Consider the following 19520-nt stretch of genomic DNA (forward strand, 5'->3'; position numbering starts at 1 on the left):
GCGTCCGTGTGGTTGATCAATGTATTGGGCGCGCCGTGGAACGCAACCCGGAAGCGGGATAAGCCTGCGCTGGAACGCACGCGTCACTTCCGGGGTTTACCGGAAGTGAGACGTTTAACCATTATCCACATTAGTGATCTCCGCTGGCCACATAACAGTGGTGTAGTGAATAAAATACATTAGAAACGGAATACTGATTGTAGCTTGGTTTATTGCACTAGAGTATGTAACTAATTACTGGGAAGATGTGGGACAGGCAGCGCTGGGGGGGTTACCCACCGCGGGTCATTGGAGTGTATCTTTGTCATCAGGGTATAATACAGTGTACCACATCAAAAGTGTTAGTTTATTATACTCATGTGCAATACTGGCTATAGGGCAGATATGGGACCGGCAGCGATGGGTAAATAACCCCCCTGCGGTCCAGCTCATAATCTGCCTCCCACCCGGATCTAATTTCCACAGGGCATTTAATCACAATTAGTATAATTATCATAACCATTATATCATCACATTCCGATCTTAGCTGGGTATAACAGAGGCCGATGAGGTCACTACATTGGTACTGTACCTGATGCACAGGGGCATGAAACATGGACAGACAACAACATACTGGGTAGGAAAACAAGAGAAGTATACATAATTAATCCCACAGCCCGTGAAATATTAACAATTACACCCTTGTGGGTGAAGCAAGTTTAGAAATCATCCCAATGGAGTTCATAAGTCTATTTCAAAAAAATAGATAAAGGATTGTTTTCGTTCATTCCTTTTGGTGCTATCGTGTCCAATTTGTGTATCCACAAGCTTTCTCGTTTTCTAAGCAAGAGAGCACGGTCACCGCCTCGCTGTAATGGAGGTATCCAGTCTATCAATTTCGTCCTGAGATCAGATACTTGATGTCGCAAAGTCAAAAAATGTCTGGCCACAGGCAGAGTGGCAGTCCCCGTGGTAATCGCCTGATGTATTGACGTTCTGTGGTTCGCCATCCTCTCGCGAAATCGTCTGGTCGTCATTCCCACATAATACAATCCGCACGGGCACGTGAGAATGTAAATCAATGGTCCATAGTGCAGTGTAGTCTATACTTAATGGCTATCAGTCGCCCCGAATGGGGATGCGGGAATGTAGGGCCTGTTAGCATACCCCTGCACGTAGTGCACCCAGTGCATTTGAAGCACCCAGGCCTTTTCTCGTGCAACCATGTAGTGTTTGTAGGTGATTCCTGTCCAGCCATAGGTCTTAATAGTAGCTGTTTTAAATTGGCCGCCCTACGATAGGCCATAATGGGGGGTGGTGTCCTCTTCAGTTTGAGCTGGTCATCGGAGGTTAAAATAGGCCAGTTCTTACGGACGGCTCATCGGACCCTGTTGGACAGATGGTCATATGTGGTCGTGAAGACCATACGGTCTGGTGCAGGTGTCACCTGCGTTGCAGCTGTGGATGTGTCAAACTTTCTCCTGGCCTTCGTCAGACATTGCATAACGGTTTTCTTGTCATATCCTCGCTCAAGGAATCTTGAAGTCATCTCAGATAGTTGTGTTTCCATAATATCCTTATTAGTGTTGTTACGCATTACTCTCAAAAATTGAGAGATAGGGAGATTGTCCTTGAGAGCAGGTGGGTGTTGACTGGTTGCAAGCAGCAAGGTGTTGCGGTCCGTGGGTTTTCTATAGAGACTTGTGTTGATACGACCCCCTTCCAGTATGATGGTAATGTCCAAAAAATTGATGCTGACGGAGTCTGCCTGATGGGTAAATCTTACTGGAATATCCAGTCCGTTCAATGTGCTGACCATTTGGTTAAATGAATCTAATGACCCTTTCCACAACAGAAATACATCGTCAATTAATCTTTTGTAGAATAAAATCTGTGATCCAAATCTCGGGAAGATATGTCGTTGTTCATATTCAGTCATATATATATTGGCGTATGCCGGCGCCAAGTTCGAACCCATCGCGGTCCCTTCGCGTTGCAGATAGTATTTTCCTTGATAGAGGAAGTGATTATGTTTAAGGACTGCAGTGGCCAATTCCAGGAGAAATTCAGTCGACGGTCCAGTTGGTGGGTGTTGTTGCCAGGCGTTTGCTAATGCTTGTAGACCTTGATCATGGGGGATGATTGTGTACAGGGAACAGACATCCATGGTAGCCAGCAGCATATCCTCGAGTTCGTATGGGAAAGTCATCAGCTTCTAGAGAAAGTCGGACGTGTCACGCACATAGCTATCTCCCTGTTGTACTATGGGTTGTAGGAACGTATCCACATAGATGGCAAGCGGCTGTAGCAGAGATTTTCTAGCAGAGATGATGGGCCTACCCGGTGGATGTAATAGAGTTTTGTGGATTTTGGGAAGGGTATAAATTATGGGGCATACGGGATGCTCAACAGTAAGGAATTGTAATGTGTTCTTGTCAATCTGTTGGGTTTTGTACCCTGTATCCAATATGTGATCAATTTCTAATTTGATCTCAGTGATGGGATTGTGTTGCAGGCTAGTATAAGTAGCCTCATCGTTCAGCCTGCAACACAATCCCATCCCTGAGATCAAATTAGAAATTGATCACATATTGGATACAGGGTACAAAACCCAACAGATTGACAAGAACACATTACAATTCCTTACTGTTGAGCATCCCGTATGAGCCATAATTTATACCCTTCCCAAAATCCACAAAACTCTATTACATCCACCGGGTAGGCCCATCATCTCTGCTAGAAAATCTCTGCTACAGCCGCTTGCCATCTATGTGGATACGTTCCTACAACCCATAGTACAACAGGGAGATAGCTATGTGCGTGACACGTCCGACTTTCTCCAGAAGCTGATGACTTTCCCATACGAACGCGAGGATATGCTGCTGGCTACCATGGATGTCTGTTCCCTGTACACAATCATCCCCCATGATCAAGGTCTACAAGCATTAGCAAACGCCTGGCAACAACACCCACCAACTGGACCGTCGACTGAATTTCTCCTGGAATTGGCCACTGCAGTCCTTAAACATAATCACTTCCTCTATCAAGGAAAATACTATCTGCAACGTGAAGGGACCGCGATGGGTTCGAACTTGGCGCCGGCATACGCCAATATATATATGACTGAATATGAACAACGACATATCTTCCCGAGATTTGGATCACAGATTTTATTCTACAAAAGATTCATTGACTATGTATTTCTGTTGTGGAAAGGGTCATTAGATTAATTTAACCAAATGGTCAGCACATTGAACGGACTGGATAGTCCAGTAAGATTTACCCATCAGACAGACTTCGTCAGCATCAATTTTTTGGACATTACCATCATACTGGAAGTTGGTCGTATCAACACAAGTCTCTAAAGAAAACCCACGGACCGCAACACCTTGCTGCTTGCAACTAGTCAACACCCACCTGCTCTCAAGGACAATCTCCCTATCTCTCAATTTTTGAGAGTAATGCGTAACAACACTAATAAGGATATTATGGAAACACAACTATCTGAGATGACTTCAAGATTCCTTGAGCGAGGATATGACAAGAAAACCGTTATGCAATATCTGACGAAGGCCAGGAGAAAGTTTGACACATCCACAGCTGCAACGCAGGTGACACCTGCACCAGACCGTATGGTCTTCATGACCACATATGACCATCTGTCCAACAGGGTCCGAGGAGCCGTCCGTAAGAACTGGCCTATTTTAACCTCCGATGACCAGCTCAAACTGAAGAGGACACCACCCCCCATTATGGTCTATCGTAGGGCGGCCAATTTAAAACAGCTACTATTAAGACCTATGGCTGGACAGGAATCACCTACAAACACTACATGGTTGCACGAGAAAAGGCCTGGGTGCTTCAAATGCACTGGGTGCACTACGTGCAGGGGTATGCTAACAGGCCCTACATTCCCGCATCCCCATTCGGGGCGACTGATAGCCATTAAGTATAGACTACACTGCACTATGGACCATTTGATTTACATTCTCACGTGCCCGTGCGGACTGTATTATGTGGGAATGACGACGAGATGATTTCGCGAGAGGATGGCGAACCACAGAACATCAATACATCAGGCGATTACCACGGGGACTGCCACTCTGCCGGTGGCCAGACATTTTTTGACTTTGCGACATCAAGTATCTGATCTCAGGACAAAATTGATAGACTGGATACCTCCATTACAGCAAGGCGGTGACCGTGCTCTCTTGCTTAGAAAACGAGAAAGCTTGTGGATACACAAATTGGACACGATAGCACCAAAAGGAATGAACGAAAACAATCCTTTATCTATTTTTTTGAAATAGACTTATGAACTCCATTGGGATGATTTATAAACTTGCTTCACCCACAAGGGTGTAATTGTTAATATTTCACGGGCTGTGGGATTAATTATGTATACTTCTCTTGTTTTCCTACCCAGTATGTTGTTGTCTGTCCATGTTTCATGCCCCTGTGCATCAGGTACAGTACCAATGTAGTGACCTCATCGGCCTCTGTTATACCCAGCTAAGATCGGAATGTGATGATATAATGGTTATGATAATTATACTAATTGTGATTAAATGCCCTGTGGAAATTAGAGGCGGGTGGGAGGCAGATTATGAGCTGGACCGCAGGGTTTTTTTTTACCCATCGCTGCCGGTCCCATATCTGCCCTATAGCCAGTATTGCACATGAGTATAATAAACTAACACTTTTGATGTGGTACACTGTATTATACCCTGATGACAAAGATACACTCTAATGACCCGTGGTGGGTAACCCCCCCAGCGCTGCCTGTCCCACATCTGCCCAGTAATTAGTTACATACTCTAGTGCAATAAACCAAGCTACAATCAGTATTCCGTTTCTAATGTATTTTATTCACTACACCACTGTTATGTGGCCAGCGGAGATCACTAATGTGGATACTGGTTAAACGTCTCACTTCCGGTAAACCCCGGAAGTGACGCGTGCGTTCCAGCGCAGGCTTATCCCGCTTCCGGGTTGCGTTCCACGGCGCGCCAGATACATTGATCAACCACACGGACGCAGCACGCTTCCTGTGAATCAGGAAGTGATGCTTGTGTCTCAGCCAAGCGTTCCCCCCCACTTCCTGTAAGTGTGGGGGCTGGACTGGCGCTCTTATGCTGGCTATTTAATGGGGGCCGGTGAGGCAACATCTCTGTAATAACAGTTACCTAATATGCTGACCATGCTGTAATGCTGACTGCTGTGACCACGCTGTAACTCCTTGACAAAGGTCCTGTTGTGGACCGAAACGTCGGAAATGGATATTACATTGGAACTGTGAGATTACCTTTACATTAAATTCTTTCTTTGCTGATTCATTGAAGTAAAGTCTGGTGAGTGCTATCTGTTCCACTAGGTGGATAATCCTGTATTGTACTATGGGTCCCACCTCTATGTGGGTCGGACTCTGATTGGCACCCCAGCTGTTGGCAGAGTTGCGTGAGAGTGCAGGGATTTGTATGTGTATATATATATATATATATATATATATATATATATAACTTAACCACTAAGAATAAAAACACGGACAACTGGCCTTTAAATCTCTGTCAAATTTATTATTGACAAATAATACTTTTAAATTTATATTTCTCTAACGTCCTAGTGGATGCTGGGAACTCCGTAAGGACCATGGGGAATAGCGGGCTCCGAAGGAGGCTGGGCACTCTAGAAAGATCTTAGACTACCTGGTGTGCACTGGCTCCTCCCACTATGACCCTCCTCCAAGCCTCAGTTAGATTTCGTGCCCGGCCGAGGTTGGATGCACACTAGGGGCTCTCCTGAGCTCTTAGAAAGTTATAGTCTTAGAATTTGTTATTTTCAGTGAGACCTGCTGGCAACAGGCTCACTGCAGCGAGGGACTAAGGGGAGAAGAAGCGAACTCGCCTGCTTGCAGCCGGATTGGGCTTCTTAGGCTACTGGACACCATTAGCTCCAGAGGGATCGACCGCAGGCCCAGCCTTGATGTTCGGTCCCGGAGCCGCGCCGCCGTTCCCCTTACAGAGCCAGAAGCAAGAAGATGGTCCGGAAAATCGGCGGCATGAAGACTCTGTCTTCACCAAGGTAGCGCACAGCACTGCAGCTGTGCGCCATTGCTCCTCTCACACACTTCACACTCCGGTCACTGAGGGTGCAGGGCGCTGGGGGGGGCGCCCTGAGGCAGCAATAAAAACACCTTGGCTGGCTAAAATACCTCAATATATGGTCCCAGGGGCTATATATGAGGTAAATACCCCTGCCAGAATTCCATAAAAAACGGGAGAATAGGCCGCGAAAAAGGGGCGGAGCCTATCTCCTCAGCACACTGGCGCCATTTTTCCCTCACAGCTCGGCTGGAGGGAAGCTCCCTGGCTCTTCCCCGCAATTCTACAGTACAGTAAGAGGGAAAAGAGAGGGGGGGCATTAAAATTGGCACTGTATACAGTATATTATATAAAAGCTATTAGGGACATAACTCAGTTAGTCCCTGTATATATATATAGCGCTCTGGTGTGTGCTGGCATACTCTTACTCTGTCCCCCCAAAGGGCTTTTGTGGGTCCTGTCCTCATTTAGAGCATTCCCTGTGTGTCTGCGGTGTGTCGGTACGGCTGTGTCGACATGTTGAATGAGGAGGCTTATATGGTGACAGAACAGAGGCCGATATATGTGATGTCGCCCCCTGTGGGGCCGACACCAGAGTGGATGGATAGGTGAAAGGTATTAACCGACAGTGTCAACTCCTTACATAAAAGGGTGGATGACGTAACAGCTGTGGGACAGCCGGCTTCGCAGCCCGCGCCTGCCCAGGCGTCTCAAAGGCCATCAGGGGCTCAAAAACGCCCGCTCTCTCAGATGGCAGACACAGATGTCGACACGGAGTCTGACTCCAGTGTCGACAAGGTGGAGACATATACACAATCCACTAGGAACATCCGTGATGTGATCCCGGCAATAAAAAATGTGTTATACATTTCTGACTTTAACCCAAGCACCTCTAAAAATGGGTTTTAGGTTTGGGGAGAAAAAACAGGCAGTGTTTTGTTCCCCCATCAGATGAATAAAGGAAGTGTGTGAAAGCGTGGGTTCCCCCGTTAAGAAACTGGTAATTTATCAAAAGTTACTGATGGCGTACCCTTTCCCGCCAGGTGGATAAGTTACGCTGGGAGATATCCCCTAGGGTGGATAAGGCGCTCACACGTTTGTCAAAAAAGGTGGCACTGCCGTCTTAGGATACGGCCACTTTAATAGGTACCTGTTGATAAAAAACAGGAGGCTATCCTGAAGTCTGTATTTACACACTCAGGTACTAGACTGAGACCTGCAGATAGTGCTGCTGCAGCGTGGTCGGTGACCCTGTCAAACAGGGATACTAGTTGGAAAACATAAAAACATATTAAAGACGTCGTCTTATATATGGGGGATGCACAGAGGAATATTTTGCCGGCTGGCATCCAAAATAAATGTAATGTCCATTCTGTCAGGAGGGTATTAGAGACCTGTCACTGGACAGGTGATGCTGACTTAAAAAGCGCATAGAGAGTCTTATAAGGGTGAGGAATTATTTGGGGATGGTCTCTGGGACCTCGTATCCACAGCAACTGCTGGGAAGAAATAATTTTACCTCAGGTTTCCTCACAGACAAAGGTACAGTCCTTTCGGCTTCAGAAAAGCAAGCGGGTCAAATGGCGCTTCCTTTCTGTACAGAGACAAGGGTAGAGGGAAAAAAGCTGCACCAGTCAGCCTGTTCCCAGAATCAAGATTCTTCCCCCGCCTCCTGTGAGGCCACACCACGACGCGGGTGCTCCACAGGTGTAGCCAGGTACGGTGGGGGGCCGTCTCAAAAATTTCAGCAATTAGTGGGCTCGCTCACAGGTGGATCCCTGTTTCTTTCAAGTAGTATTTCAGGGGTACAAGCTGGAATTCGAGATGTCTCCCCCCAGCCGTTTCCTAAAATATGCCTTGCTGACAACTCCCTCAGGCAGGGAGGCTGTGCTAGAGGCAATTAATAAGCGGTATTCCCAGCAGGTAATACTCAAGGTGCCCCTACTTCAACAAGGACGGGGTTACTATTCCACACGGGTTGGGGTACCGAAACCGCATGGTTCGGTGTAATCCCATTTTATATTTAAAATCCTTGAACACAAAAATTCAAGTTCAAGATGGAATCGCTCAGGGCGGTTATTCCAAGCCTGGACGAGGGGGATTACATGGTATCCTGGGACATCAAGGATGCTTACCTGCATGTCCCCATTTACCATCCTCGCCAGGAGTACCTCAGATTTGTGGTACAGGATTACCATTACCAAGTCCAGACACTGCCGTTTGGACTGTACATGGCACCGAGGGTGTTTTATCAAGGTAATGGCCGAAATGTTGATACTCCTTCAAAAAAAGGGAGTTGTAATTATCCCGTACTTGGACAATCTCGTTATAAGGGCGAGGTCCAAGGAGCAGTTGGTAGTCGGGGTAGCACTATTTCGGAAAGTGCTACAACAGCATGGTTGGATTCTAAACAGTCCAAAGTCACAGCTGGTTCCTATGACACGTCTACTGTTCCTGGGGATGGTTCTGGACATAAACCAGAAATAGTGTTTCTCCCGGTGGAGAAAGCCAAGGAGTTGTCATCTCTAGTCAGAGACCTCCTGAAGCCAAAATAGGTAGCGGTGCATCATTGCACGCGAGTCCTGGGAAAAATGGTAGCTTCCTACGAAGCAATCCCATTAGGCAGGTTCCATACAAGAACTTTTCAGAGGGACCTGTTGGACAAGTGGTCCGGATCGCATCTTCCGAGGCATAGGCTGATAACCCTGTCTCCAAGGACCAGGGTATCTCTACTGTGGTGGCTGCAGAGTGCCCATCTTCAAGAGGGCCGCAGGTTCGGCATACAGGACTAGGTCCTAGTGACCATGGATTCCAGCCTTTGAGGCTGGGAGGCAGTCACACAGGGAAGAAATTTCCAGGGACTTTGGTCAAGTCAGGTTATTTCCCTACACATAAATATTCTGGACCTGAGGGCCATTTACAATGCCCTGAGGCCGGCAAGGCCTCTGCTTCAAAACCAGCCGGTACTGATCCAATCAGACAACATCACGGCAGTCGCCCATGTAAACCAACAGGGCGGCACAAGAAGCAGGATGGCGATGGCAGAAGCCACGAGGATTCTCCGATAGGCGGAAAATCATGTGTTAGCACTGTCAGCAGTGTTCATTCCCGGAGTGGACAACTGGGAAGCAGATCTTCTCAACAGACACGACCTCCACCCGGGAGAATGGGGACTTCCTCCAGAAGTCTTCCAATAGGATTGTACACCATTGGGAAAGGCCACAGGTGGACATGATGGCGTCCCGCCTCAACAAAAAGCTATAAAAGATATTGCACCGGGTCAAAGGACCCTGAGGCGATAGCTATGGACGCTCTGGTAACACCGTGGGTGTACCAGTCGGTTTATGTGTTCTCCCCTCTGCCTCTCATACCAAAGGTACTGAGAATAATAAGAAGGCGAGGAGTAAGAACGATACTCGTGGATGGCCAAGAAGAGCTTGGTACCCAGAACTTCAAAAATTTATATCAGAGGACCCATGGCCTCTGCCACTCAGACAGGACCTGCGGCAGCAGGGGCCCTGTCTGTTCCAAGATTTACCGCGGCTGCGTTTGTCGGCATGGCGGTTGAACGCCGGATCCTGAAGGAAAAGGGCATTCCGGAGGAAGTCATTCCTACGCTTACTAAAGCCAGGAAAGAGGTTACAGCAACTCATTATCACCGCATATGGCGAAAATATGTTGCATGGTGTGAGGCCGAAAGGGCCCCAACAGAGGAATTTCAACTAGGTCGATTTCTGCATTTCCTGCAAGCAGGAGTGACTATGGGCCTTAAATTGGGTTCCATTAAGGTACAGATCTCGGCTCTGTCGATTTTCTTTCAAAAAGAACTAGCTTCAGTACCTGAAGTTCAGACATTTATAAAAGGAGTGCTGCAGAGTCAGCCCCCGTTTGTGCCTCCTGTGGCACCTTGGGATCTCAACGTGGTGTTGAGTTTCTTAAAATCACATTGGTTTGAACCACTAAAAACCGTGGATCTGAAATATCTCACGTGGACGGTGGTTATGTTATTGGCCTTGGCTTCTGCCAGGCGAGTATCAAAGTTGGCGGCTTTGTCTTGTAAAAGCCCTTATTTGATTTTCCATATGGATAGGGCAGAATTGAGGACTCGTCCCCAGTTTCTCCCAAAGGTGGTGTCAGCGTTTCACCTGAACCAGCCTATTGTGGTGCCTAGGCTACTAGGGACTTGGAGGACTCCAAGTTGCTAGACGTTGTCAGGGCACTGAAAATATATGTTTCCAGAACGGCTAGAGTCAGAAAATCTGACTCGCTGTTTATCCTATATGCACCTAACAAGCTGGGTGCTCCTGCTTCTAAGCAGACTATTGCTCGTTGGATTTGTAGTACAATTCAGCTTGCACATACTGTGGCAGGCCTGCCACAGCCAAAATCTGTCAATGCCCATTCCACAAGGAAGGTGGGCTCATCTTGGGCGGCTGCCCGAGAGGTCTCGGCTTTACAATTTTGCCGAGCAGCTACTTGGTCAGGGGCAAACACGTTTGCAAAAATTCTACAAATTTGATACCCTGGCTGAGGAGGACCTGGAGTTCTCTCATTCAGTGCTGCAGAGTCATCCGCACTCTCCCGCCCGTTTGGGAGCTTTGGTATAATCCCCATGGTCCTTACGGAGTTCCCAGCATCCACTAGGACGTTAGAGAAAATAAGAATTTACTCGCCGGTAATTCTATTTCTCGTAGTCCGTAGTGGATGCTGGGCGCCCATCCCAAGTGCGGTTTATCTGCAATACTTGTACATAGTTATGGTTAACTAAATCGGGTTATTGTTGAGCCATCTGTTGAGAGGCTCTATTGTTTCATACTGTTAACTGTGTTTCATATCACGAGTTGTACGGTGTGATTGGTGTGGCTGGTATGAGTCTTACCCGGGATTCAAAATCCTTCCTTATTGTGTACGCTCGTCCGGGCACAGTACCTAACTGAGGCTTGGAGGAGGGTCATAGTGGGAGGAGCCAGTGCACACCAGGTAGTCTAAGATCTTTCTAGAGTGCCCAGCCTCCTTCGGAGCCCGCTATTCCCCATGGTCCTTACGGAGTTCCCAGCATCCACTACGGACTACGAGAAATAGAATTACCGGTGAGTAAATTCTTATTTTTTGAAATAGTGGCGGCACTAAAGAACGTACAGGACAACCAAACACACCTACACACACCCACACAGAAACCAATCGTTGGTGTTCAATTCTCTATTCCATGACCCGCCCGTTCAGGTGGTGTATCCATTTCCTGTCCTGGACAATTGGTTTACTCTATATATACCCCACTGCAAGGAGAGTGCACCCACTAAGCCCAAAACTTAACAAAGCACCATTTTTTACTGCCACACACACATATACACAATAAACCATACACAAAAAGGGATGAGAGGGTGGGAAAACTGGAACACAAAGGCAGATCCTCTGACTCACACCGTTAGAGACAAAACTCCTCCCCATTTAACTACTATTGGCAGTTAAAAATTAATCTGAATGCCTTAAAGGGGAAATTACCAGCACATTATTAAAGGGGGCAACACTAAAACTCCTTGTGGTTTAATGTCCATCAGGGCTTATTTAGCCTTCGGTGGAACATAGATATTTTATGTCTCGGCAAAAGTATTTCTCCATAAATTTCTCCTATTGCTTTCACACTATGGAAGTTACTTACAAAGCAGGAGGCACACCTACCCAGGACCATAGAGAGCTTGGTTGGGCCCGGGTAATGCAGGGGTGTGGCCTAATTGTGGGAGGCGTGGCTATGCCATTTTAGGAAAAAAGATTACTAAAACTATTTTCAGCTAGAGATGGCAATTGGTGCACTCACAATTGATGGTTACCAAGTATAACTGTAAGTGAACATCAACTATATGGGGCTATCACCCACTGATGGTCCTCCCTGGTCTTTCACTTACTGGCCCATAGGTCAATCAGAATCTGGAGCTAGACTCCATGTTTGTCACCAACTAGGAGGGAGTACCACTGTACTATCAAGGGGGTGACAGCCATGCTGGGGAGGGATCAGGGATCTCTCTATGAAAAGTGCAGAAAGTAGCTTATAGGCTACAATGACTAATACCATCTAAGTCGGTGTTCACTACCAGGGCTAAGCAAGTTTAAGGGCAGAATTAAGTGGCCCTTAAATGTTTCCCAATTTCTGTCCACTAGCCCCCTCAGCAGCTGTCCCCATAGTTTTTAACAAGATTCTCAATGCAAAGTGATATACGGCAATAAGGATTATTAATATTCGAGCACTGGCCCTCATTCCGAGTTGTTCGCTCGGTATTTTTCATCGCATCGCAGTGAAAATCCGCTTAGTACGCATGCGCAATGTTCGCACTGCGACTGCGCCAAGTAACTTTACTATGAAGAAAGTATTTTTACTCACGGCTTTTTCTTCGCTCCGGCGATCGTAATGTGATTGACAGGAAATGGGTGTTACTGGGCGGATACACGGCGTTTCAGGGGCGTGTGGCTGAAAACGCTACCGTTTCCGGAAAAAACGCAGGAGTGGCCGGGGAAACGGTGGGAGTGCCTGGGCGAACGCTGGGTGTGTTTGTGACGTCAACCAGGAACGACAAGCACTGAAATGATCGCACAGGCAGAGTAAGTCTGGAGCTACTCTGAAACTGCTAACTCGTTTGTAATCGCAATATTGCGCGTACGTCGGTCGCAATTTTAAGAAGCTAAGATTCACTCCCAGTAGGCGGCGGCTTAGCGTGTGTAACTCTGCTACATTCGCCTTGCGAGCGAACAACTCGGAATGAGGGCCACTGACCACAATGTTTAACAAATATGCTCCTAAATGCCTACCACAACTGTCTAGGTGATGGCTTGACTTTAAGGCTCTGAGTGAACAATTATTGCAGAATGTTTCCTTGTTTTTAACGGATTTTCAAAAGATTAATTTTATTAAATCGTGATCTGTTTTTTTTTTTATAACTCACTTGAATTATTTTTTCAAACTTAAAAGTAGTACAGAAAAAAAATACCAGAATAGGTGAAATAGTTAGGGAGGAGACATATCCTTAATGCACAGGTTCTCAAACTCGGTCCTCTGGACCCCGCACGGTTCATGTTTTGCTGATCACCTGTACATTTTTTTAAATGTGACAGTTGATGATACACAGTGCAGCTGCTGGGTTACATGGAAAACGTGAACCGTGTGGGTTCCTGAGGACCGACTTTGAGAACCACTGCCTTAATGTATATAGCAAAAGCACATAACAGCAACCAAATGCATACCGAATATATTAAAAAATATATAAATAAGAAGACAGTGATATCTCTTAAATGTGATCCTAAAATTGACCTACTGTTGCCACACTGAGTTATTAATCGTACAGTACTGTACCTAACAATGGAGTTTTCTTGTTCTCTAGGCAATGTCTACAGAGAGTGCCACCTCAATGGCAGCTGGGCAGGAAGAGGAGATTATACACAATGTCAGGAAATCCTGGAGCAAGAGGTAAGACAGACCCACTATAATCACAGTGAGTGGTCTACAGATCTGCTGATGCAGTATATGCCTAGAACATTCTTAAAGGGCCCTACAGACTCGGCGATCCGCTGCCGAGCTGCCCAACGGCCAATACGGCAGACGGGCGACCCGGCGGCAGGGGGGAGGTGACGGGGGAGTGCACTTTCTTCCCTCCCCCCGTCACCCGGCTCCATATGCGTGCATGCTAATATGGACGAGATTGTCTATATTGGCCTGCATGCACAAGCGACCCGGCACCAACGATGAATGAGCGCAGGGCCGCGCATCATTCATCGTTGGTGCCTACACACTGAACGATATGAACTAGTTCTCGTTCATTTATTATTATTATTATCCTTTATTTATATGGCACCACAAGGGTTCCGCAGCGCCCAATTACAGAGTACATATGCACATAATCAAAACAGGAAAACAGTGACTTACAATTGAAGACAATATAGGACAAGAACAGGGTAACTAAGCATAAATACACCAGTAGACGACATAGAGATAAGTTTTAAGGTGGCCAGTTGAGGATTATTAAAGTAAGAAAAGGAAAAGCACATGAGGGAAGAGGGCCCTACTCGTGAGAGCTTACATTCTAATGAGGAGGGGCAGACAGACAAGGGTGACACAGATGAGGTAGACCAAGCATGGGACAGAGGGTTAGGATGAGATTTGGCTGGGTTTGGTAAAGAAGTGGGTCTTAAGAGCCCGTTTGAAGTTCTGTAGGGAGGTGGAGAGTCTGAGGGGGAGAGGTAAAGAATTCCAGAAAAAGGGAGAAGCACGTGAAAAATCTTGGAGATAGGAGTGGAGGTAGTAATCAGAAGACAGGAGAGTCAGCGTGCATTAGCAGAGCGAAGAGGACTGGTGGGAGAGTAAAGGGAGATAAGGTCAGAGATGTAAATGGGAGAGGAGTGGGTGAGTGCTTTGTAAGTGAGTGTGATAAGTTTGAATTGGATTCTGAAAGGGAAGGAAAGCCTGTGAAGGGCTTGTAGGAGAGGGGAAGTGGGTGCAGTGCATTTGGTGAGGAAGATAAGCTGGGCTACAGCACTGAGGATAGATTGGAGTGGAGAGAGGTAATTGTCAGGGAGGCCAGATAGGGGGACATTACAGTAATCCAGTCTGGAAATAATCAGTGAGTGAATAATGGTCTTGGTGACATCCTGGGTGAGAAAGGCTCTGATCCTGGAAATGTTTTTGAGATGAAAATGACAGGTTTGTGAGAGGTGCTGAATGTGTGATTTGAAGGAGAGGGAGGTGTTAAGGATTACGCCAAGACAGCATACTTGGGGGCTAGAGGAGATAGTCGTGCCATCAATGGATAATGAGATTGTGGGAGGTGAGGTTGTGCGGAAGGGTGGGAAGATGATCAGCTCAGTCTTAGACATGTTGAGTTTAAGAAAGCGCTGGGACATCCAGGAAGAGATAGCAGAGAGACAGTTGGAGGTACGAGTGAGGAGAGCCGGGGAGAGATCAGGGGAGGAAAGGTAGATTTGAGGATTTGAGTGTCATCAGCATATAGGTGATACTGGAAGTTAAAAGAACTAATGAGTTCACCTAAAGAGGGCGTATAGAGAGAGAAAAGGAGGGGACCAAGAACAGAGCCTTGGGGGACACCAACAGTTAGTGGAAGTGGGGGGGGAGGTAGTGTCATGAGAGGAGACAGAGAAGGAACGATCAGGGAGGTGGGAGGACAGCCAGGAGAGGGCAGTATCACGCAGACCAAGAGAGTGAAGGATTTGCAGAAGGAGAGGGTGGTCCACAGTGTCAAAAGTAGCAGAGAGGTCAAGAAGAATAAGCAGAGAGTAGGGGCCCTTAGATTTGTCTGCATGGAGGTCATTGCAGACTTTTGTGAGGCAGTTTCAGTGGAGTGAAGAGAATGGAAACCAGACTGGAATGGATCCAGCAGTGAGTGAGAGGAAAGAAAGGCAGTGAGGCAATTAAAAACAATATGCTCAAGGAGTTTGGAGGCAAAAGGGAGGAGAGAGATAGGTCAATAGTTGGAGAGAGTGTTTGGATCAAGGGTAGGTTTTTTAAGAATAGGAGAGACAAGAGCATGCTTGAAGGCAGAGGGGACAGTGCCTGATGAGAGGGAGAGATTGAGAAGGTGGGCAAGATGGGAACAGGCAGAAGGAGAGAGGTAGTGGAGGAGGTGGGAGGGGATAGGGTCAAGTGGGGAGGGTGTGGGGAAGAGGAACAGATGAGGGCCATGACTTCCTCACCAGACACATGGGAGAAAGATGTCAGAGTTGGTGAGAGGAAAGGGGAGGGGTGGCAAGGGATAGGTGGTGGCGGGTTGCTGGTCTGGTAGGATGTGATGTCCTGATGTATGGAGTCAATCTTGGATGTGACATACGTGGCAAAGTCAATAGCAGACAATGAGGAAGGGAGAGGAGGTGGTGATGGACAGAGGAGGGAGTTAACAGTGGCAAAGAGGCGCGGGGGGGTTGGAAGACTAGGTAGCGATGAGAATTTTGAAGTATGATTGTTTAGCGAGGGAAAGGGCAGCACTAAAGGATGAGAGCACAAATTTAAAATGGAGGATGTCTGCCTTAGAGCGTGATCTTCTCTACTGTCGCTCGGCAGTACGTGAGCATTTTTGTAGATATCTGGTGCATTTAGTGTGCCAGGGTTGAGGTGTTGATCTGCGAGGGTGAATAATGGTTGGTGGAGCAACAGAGTCAAGAGCAGAAGTAAGAGATGCATTGTATAGGAATGTGGCTTGTTCAGGGCATGTGAGAGAGAGAAGAGGAGAAAGAAGTGAGTCAAACAGGGAGGCTAGGGATGAGGTGTCAATAGCCTCAATGTTACGCTTAGTGATGGTAGCCTTAGGAGGGAGAGATGGGGAAGCAGAGATAAGTTGAAAGAGAGCAGGTTGTGGTCAGAGAGGGGAAAAGGGGAATTGGAGAAATCAGAAATATTGCAGCGGTGAGTGAAAACCAGATCCAGTGAGCTCCCGTTCACAAAGGAGAGTGAGGTGGTCCACTGGGAGAGATCAAATGGAGAAGTGAGTTTAAGGAGTCTAGAGGCAGGTGATTTTGTGGGGTTATTGATAGGGATGTTGAAATCACCTAGGATAATGAAGGGAATGTCAGAAGAGAGGAAGTGAGGTAGCCAGGAAGAAAAGTTGTTGAGAAATTTGGAGGAAATGCCAGGTGGACGGTAAATGACAGCAACTCGCAGATTAGTAGGTTGGTGGAGGCGTATCGCATGGACCTCAAATGTAGAGAATGTAAGGGATGGTTCTGGAGGTATAAGTTGGTATGTGTAGCTAGAGGGTAAAAGGATCCCAGCACCACCACCATGGTGACCCCCGGGTCGGGGTGTGTGTGAGAATGTGAGGCCCCCAGCAGAGAAGTGGTGTCATAGGGAGTAATCCAGGTTTATGTAATGGCCAGGAGATGCAGGGAGTTGGAAATGAAAAGGTCATGAGTGGGGGCCAGTTTGTTGCAAACAGATCTGGCATTCCAGAGGGCACAGAATAGGGGGTAGGAGTTTGTTGGAGAGATGTGAATGAGATTATCAGGATTGCTATAGCATTGAGGTAAGATTAATTTGGAAGGAAGGGATATAGAGGGTGTAATGATGGGTCTGGGGCCTTGGCTAGGAAAGGAGACTGCAGGAGCGAGGCAGGTAGGGAGTGTAGTATGATAGTGGTGGAGGAGAGGTGAGGTGACAGACAGAGGAAGGTGAGAAATGTGTGAAAACAGAGATACATCTCAAACTGTGTGAACCTGGCGCTGTATATATAGTAATAGTTTTACCAAGAATGGCAGTGTATCTTGGAGCTGCTGGGCAAAAACAGCTGGCTAAGCTGAAAATCAGATTTACTTCGTGGACAAAAGGGGGGCGCCCATTCCTTCATCTGAGCTCTTTCCAGTGGACATTGCTGTAGCACAGATTAGCTCTCTGCCACTACAGCTCCCGCATCCGGTTGAGAATTTACATTGCAGCCGGCCAGCTTTCATAATTTAACCTCCGTCGTGAGGTACGAGTACATCGGCCATTTGCGGCACAGCTGCACTACGTCATCGCTGCCCCCAGCCGGGTTTCCACAGATCCCCGCTGTGTGGTGTATACAGCGCCGGCCATTTGCGGCTCCACTGTCATCTACCGCTGCCACCAGCCGAACTGCCGTGGTCCTCCGCTGTGAGGTTTCTAATACAGTTTCAGCTTTCACATCACCGGCGGCTGTTCCAGCAGACATCTAACATCTAAAGCAGGTCTGTTTCACAAGTGCTGCAGAGGCAGCAACTAAACTGTAGTTCTACACCACGTGGAATTGCTTACAGGACCCTATATCTAAACCAGGAACCAGCACGGGGGTAACTATAAAGTGTTTGCATGCCTCATTTATTACACTAATCACTGTGTAGTTATCTGTGGACATCATTTAAATTAAATACGCTGGGACGCCAGTGTCACAATCAAATATACATTCGTTTCAGAGAGAGCTTTCCTTGTATATTAATCTTTTAACCCAGTTCTATTGTATGCTGTAATAATACTTATATCCTCATAAATAGATATAGTAACAGCATTTATTGTGAAACAAAAAAGTTGCAACTTATGTTCTTTTAATTGCTATATATGTATCAGCTGCGTGTATGTTATGTGTGTCATTCACAAACTATAATATTTTGATAAAATTATTCTTTTTCTAAACTGAGTTTCACTGAGTCAAATTATTCTCCCTGCTAGACTGCACTTAATTAATTAATTTATTAATCCAACATAGTGATTCTTGGAGCGTAGAGCATTCCCCCCTTTTGTCCATGTAGAGGAAGGTGAAAGGATTGAGTGGTGGGGTAGAGAGCCTTTGAAGGGGTAGAAGTAGATTGTAATGGTGAAACAGAAGAGGAGGGGAAGGGAGGCAGAGGGGAGGATGGGATACAGAGGAGAGGAGAGAGGATGAGATGTTGGAGACTAAGAAAGAAGGATATAGGTTGTACCAGGGGACAGAATAAAGGATTAGGAAGACAAGTATTAATGGGGGATGTTGCCAGCCTGGCCATAGTGTGGAAGGGGTAAAATGAGAATAGGAGGAGGAGTGGTGGCTGAATGAGAGAGCAGTGAAATTGCAGAAATAAATATGATTAGCAGGAATTTAAATGTGGTTAATGTCTACAGATTAACAGTAAGGCAAATGTTTTGCTGATGTTAGATGGAAAATTACACAGTTTAAGCAAACAAGTCAGTGTTCCTTCATTAACTATGCTTCTCAGTGAAACATTTGTTTTCCAGGTATTTGCAGGGTCCCAGTAAAAGTTGCATTGCAGTTGTTTTTTTCAGAAAGTGAATGTATAGTTTCCAGAGTCAGTGAGGTTTGGAGAATATTAAGTGAACATACATTTGTAGATGCAGTGCAAGTGTTGTCGGCTTGTGAAGGTTTTTTTCACATTTGTTTGTTGTTTCATTTCAGTTTTCATCCAGTTTAAGTCCAGTATAAGTCACAGACAACATCCTTAGAAACATTCATCCTTTGATAACTTTCATCCCAAACTAATCAGCCAAGCTGATTCAGCTAGACTACACACTAATATCAAGATCAACAAACATGAGCATGTAAGCACATTGATTTATTGGACCCAACCCTAGCCCATCACCCATTTGAAGCAATAAAACGTACACAAACAAATGGTGTGTGGGGATGAAACCATCACACATTCCCCAAATAATTTATAATAAAACCTGCTTAAATCTGCTAACAATAATAATAATAATAATAATAATAATAAATCCACAATTAATTACCTATATCTATGCATTCATGGTATTCTTTTGTGATAACTAGCAGATGCAATACAGCTTTCTGGGAATTGTAGTTCCACTATTCCACAATTCATTACCTATATCTATGCATTCATGGTATTCATTTGTGATAATTAGCAGATGCAATACAGTTTTCTGGGAATTGTAGTTCCACGAGAACATTCATATTGTTCAGTGAAATCTTTCAGTGTGTAGGG

The 19520-nt window shown here is 46.3% G+C and overlaps 1 protein-coding gene across 2 annotated transcripts in view; it reads left to right on the forward strand.

Annotated features, from left to right (window-relative positions):
* CRHR1 (corticotropin releasing hormone receptor 1) overlaps positions 1-19520 on the forward strand; it is a 526098-nt gene that overhangs the window by 451957 nt on the left and 54621 nt on the right. For both annotated transcript variants that reach the window (XM_063963514.1, XM_063963515.1), the window contains one exon: positions 13451-13536. In XM_063963514.1, coding sequence (XP_063819584.1) covers positions 13451-13536 — 86 coding nt within the window. The remainder of the gene's footprint in view (positions 1-13450; positions 13537-19520) is intronic.

Source organism: Pseudophryne corroboree, chromosome 3 (assembly GCF_028390025.1).
Source record: "Pseudophryne corroboree isolate aPseCor3 chromosome 3, aPseCor3.hap2, whole genome shotgun sequence".
Classification (NCBI taxonomy): domain Eukaryota; kingdom Metazoa; phylum Chordata; class Amphibia; order Anura; family Myobatrachidae; genus Pseudophryne; species Pseudophryne corroboree.